Raw genomic sequence first — 3,350 nt, 5'->3', positions numbered from 1 at the left:
ATATCCGAGTCTGTACAGGCGTGAGGTGTCTGTTTGCAGGACCATGGGCGATGCTGGGTTGAAGGGTGCAAGGATAGGTGGTGAAGTCAAAGCTGTCTTGACCTTCTTAAATGCTTGCTCATGATCAAGGGTCCAAATGAATGAGCATTTGGGGCTCATAAGTGGGCGTAGGGGCTGTACTGCATTTGGTGTATGTGTTGTAGATGGGAAGGGAGATCCTCATTGGACAGGAAGATGTCATCTATCACTTTCATGCAGTTGGGGATCCCTCGCAAGGCCATTTCTCCACGGAGGCAGTATGCATCACCTATCGCTGATAATCCCATTGGACCACATCAGTACTGAAATCTCCCGTACAGAGTTATAAATGTTGTCAGGTGGCGGTCCTCTTCTGCAAGCTCCATCTGCCAGTAGCCATGCAGAGCATCTGCTGTAGTGAAGTACTTAGCATTAGGAGAGATGTTGCGGACAGCATCGTGGGGTGTGGGAAATGGGTGCGTAGGGCAGGCGACTTGAGAATTTAGGTGGGTGTGATCCACAGTGATGCGGACTGCTTTGTCCTTGGGTACCAGGACCATAGGATGGGACCATTTGGAAGGTTCGTCACCTGCTGGTGTGATGATTCCTTGTTTCACTAAGGAATCAAGTTCTTCTTTCACTTTATCCCTGAGGGCGAATGGAATGGGCCTGGGCATATGTACAGTGAACTGAACAGCTCCAGGTTTTAGGTTGATCCTCACTGAGGGACTTTCTTTAGTGGTCGAGTCTGTAGATCAGCCTTGGACATGAGAACGTCACTGAAATGGAGGAGAAAATAGTCCTTGACAGCTGCGGGTGACGACATAGTGGAGGCAGGAAACTTGGCACATCTGCTGACATGCGTAACCTTGAGAATGGGCTTCGGGAAGTCTGATGACACTATGGCCAAGGTCTTGCCTATGTCCACAGGAGAGAAGGGCAGTCTAGAGACCCTTGTGCACATGTATGGTTGATAAGCACGACCTACCTATTGCCAAGGCAGTGTCGCCTGGAAGTAACCCACAGCTGGTGTCTGGGGGATCCATCTGCTGTCACAACATCTGTCATGGCTGAATGTGAAAGTCTTGTCCTGGGTATGCAGAGTGCATCCAAGTGTGTGGTGCCAATCACTGTGATGTCTGCTCCTGTATCAGGGATTAACTGGAGATAAGATGAGATGTCACCAAATGACAGGCAGACAATGACTGGTGTGGGGGACTCATTATCTGAGTTGGCACTTATGAGACAGCAATTGGTGCTTGACTTAGGTGGTGAGGGGCGCTTTCTGCTTGGGCTTGAAGGTAAGGCTGTATCCACACCTGAATTTTCTTGGTAGATCTGCACATCTTCTTGAGATGTTCCTTTTTCTGGCAGGTATTGCACTTAGCTTCCTTAGCAAGGCATTTCTGAGAGCGGGGCCAATGACCCGTTCATCCACAGCTATTGCAGGGTGCATTCTTGGCTGGGCATTGTCCAGAGTCATGCTTGCAAGAGCAGTATTGGCAAGGATTACTGTTAAAAGACTGGTGAGAGAGTTGGTCAAGAGATCGATGAGAAGACCTCCTCTGTATTTGCTGGTTCCTCTTGTATGAAAATACTGCGCTGACCTGGCTAGGGTAAGATGCAATGGCTGACGTAGTCGCAGGTGTAGATTCATAGGAGCAGCAGCATGTCCCAAACTTTGCAAGGGTGGATGAGGGTTGGAGGGGGTTCAGGCATTGTATTAACTCTTCATCTCCTACTCCCATCAAAATTACCATTTGCAATTGCCGTTCACCGCAGGAAGTGGGGTTGCCAGTACACAAGTCCACTTCATCAGCGAGATCCTTAAGGCGTGCATAGTGCATACTAGTCTGCAAACGATTCTCCCACAGCCTGTTTGCAGGACAACAATTCTCTACATCATAATGCTTCATTTCTGAGGCTGCAAAAGTGCTTCTGCAGTGCATCCAACACCTCAGTAAGGGAGAGATGTAATGTGAACTAAACTTTTGTATACTTATTCACTTAAACAATACTTAGGAAAGTAATTTAAACAGCCTTAACATACAGATTAATATAATTATTAACACCTTACAATTAACAACAAACACGCTGAAGGTGGCAAGCCAAATAGTACATTCGTATGTTAGACCGCTTTATAGTTAAATGGAATCCCTGTCGACGAAAGGACCTCATCCAAAATGTAGACGAAGTGAGAAAGTCCTATTCAGTGAATATGTTTAGTTCGTAACCACTCTGTCCTAAAAATATGAACAATATCACTATTAGTGACATGGAAACAGTAAGTCAAATTAAATTTCCCCAGAATTACTCAAAATTAAGCTGTATAAATTTTTACAGGGCTTCGCACAAAATAAAATTAACCAAAGCCATAAATTTCATAATAATGCAACCTTTGACGCAAATAACCTGGAAATTTTATATGAATAAATTGACTCAAAAGGACCAAGAATAGTTATTTAATAATTAAGGATTTAGCAAGACCTTTACTTATATATAAATGAAAGTACTGGCAATAACAAGGAATCGAACTAAAACCCCATACCTGTTATTGTCCAGAGAGGCATATAAGTGGAAGTGACGACGACGTTCACCACAAGAACAAGTTGCAGATAAAGGAGCCAATTATGCGACACAATAAGCTAGGACTCCACTTGGGCTCAATCACACACAACAGTGCTGAATACATCAAAGTAAACCCTTGGTCATAACTCAAGGACGAGGACTTCAGAACTGCATATGTCTCGATGTGGCACATGGTCGTGGCAAACCAATCGAAGAAGCTATCCAGTGGTCCAGTGGGGGTTTTACAACATCCACATATTGTTTATATTCCTCACTGTATAATTATCGACGAAGAAACGCATCTGCAAAAAACACTTGAACACGAAGATTAGTAATTTCACAGAAGGCTTAGAGGAATAGAGGAGGAGTTGCTGCCATACTGCGGAAGAAGTGATGTCTCTGCTTCTGTCTTTCAGTACATAACCATATCGGCTTGTATAGTTATAACAAGGTAATAAGGGAACCAATGGAAGAGGGTTAAAAATGAAAACAAGCTAATTCAATACCAACTTAAAACTATCAAACAACTACTTACTCCCTTTGAGTCAAATACGGTTAATACAAACAAAAATGGAAAGTTATGAATTATATTCGTAATTTTCTGGACATAATGAGAGGGATGCCCAGTGTATGCATAAGCAGGTGTTGGACTGCCAGGGAGATGCAAGTCCTCAGGTGGATCAACTGGGAGGGTTGATGTAATCTATCAAGTCCAACTAAAGCTCCGTAGTCTTCGAAACGGAGTCTCCACTGACAAAACGCTT

At 44.1% G+C, this 3,350-nt stretch overlaps 1 protein-coding gene across 1 annotated transcript in view; it reads right to left on the bottom strand.

Moving 5' to 3' along the window:
• Positions 1-335: 335 nt before the first annotated feature.
• LOC135206822 (interaptin-like) overlaps positions 336-3,350 on the bottom strand; it is a 25,469-nt gene continuing 22,454 nt past the window's right edge. The window contains exons 7-8 of the mRNA XM_064238313.1: positions 1,007-1,385; positions 336-666 (exon numbers count right to left, since the gene is read on the bottom strand). Coding sequence (XP_064094383.1) covers positions 336-666; positions 1,007-1,385 — 710 coding nt within the window. The remainder of the gene's footprint in view (positions 667-1,006; positions 1,386-3,350) is intronic.

Source organism: Macrobrachium nipponense, chromosome 31, assembly GCF_015104395.2.
Source record: "Macrobrachium nipponense isolate FS-2020 chromosome 31, ASM1510439v2, whole genome shotgun sequence".
In the NCBI taxonomy this organism is placed as follows: domain Eukaryota; kingdom Metazoa; phylum Arthropoda; class Malacostraca; order Decapoda; family Palaemonidae; genus Macrobrachium; species Macrobrachium nipponense.
The sequence above is the reverse complement of the archived record's forward strand: the minus strand, read 5'-3'. Positions and strand labels throughout refer to the sequence as shown.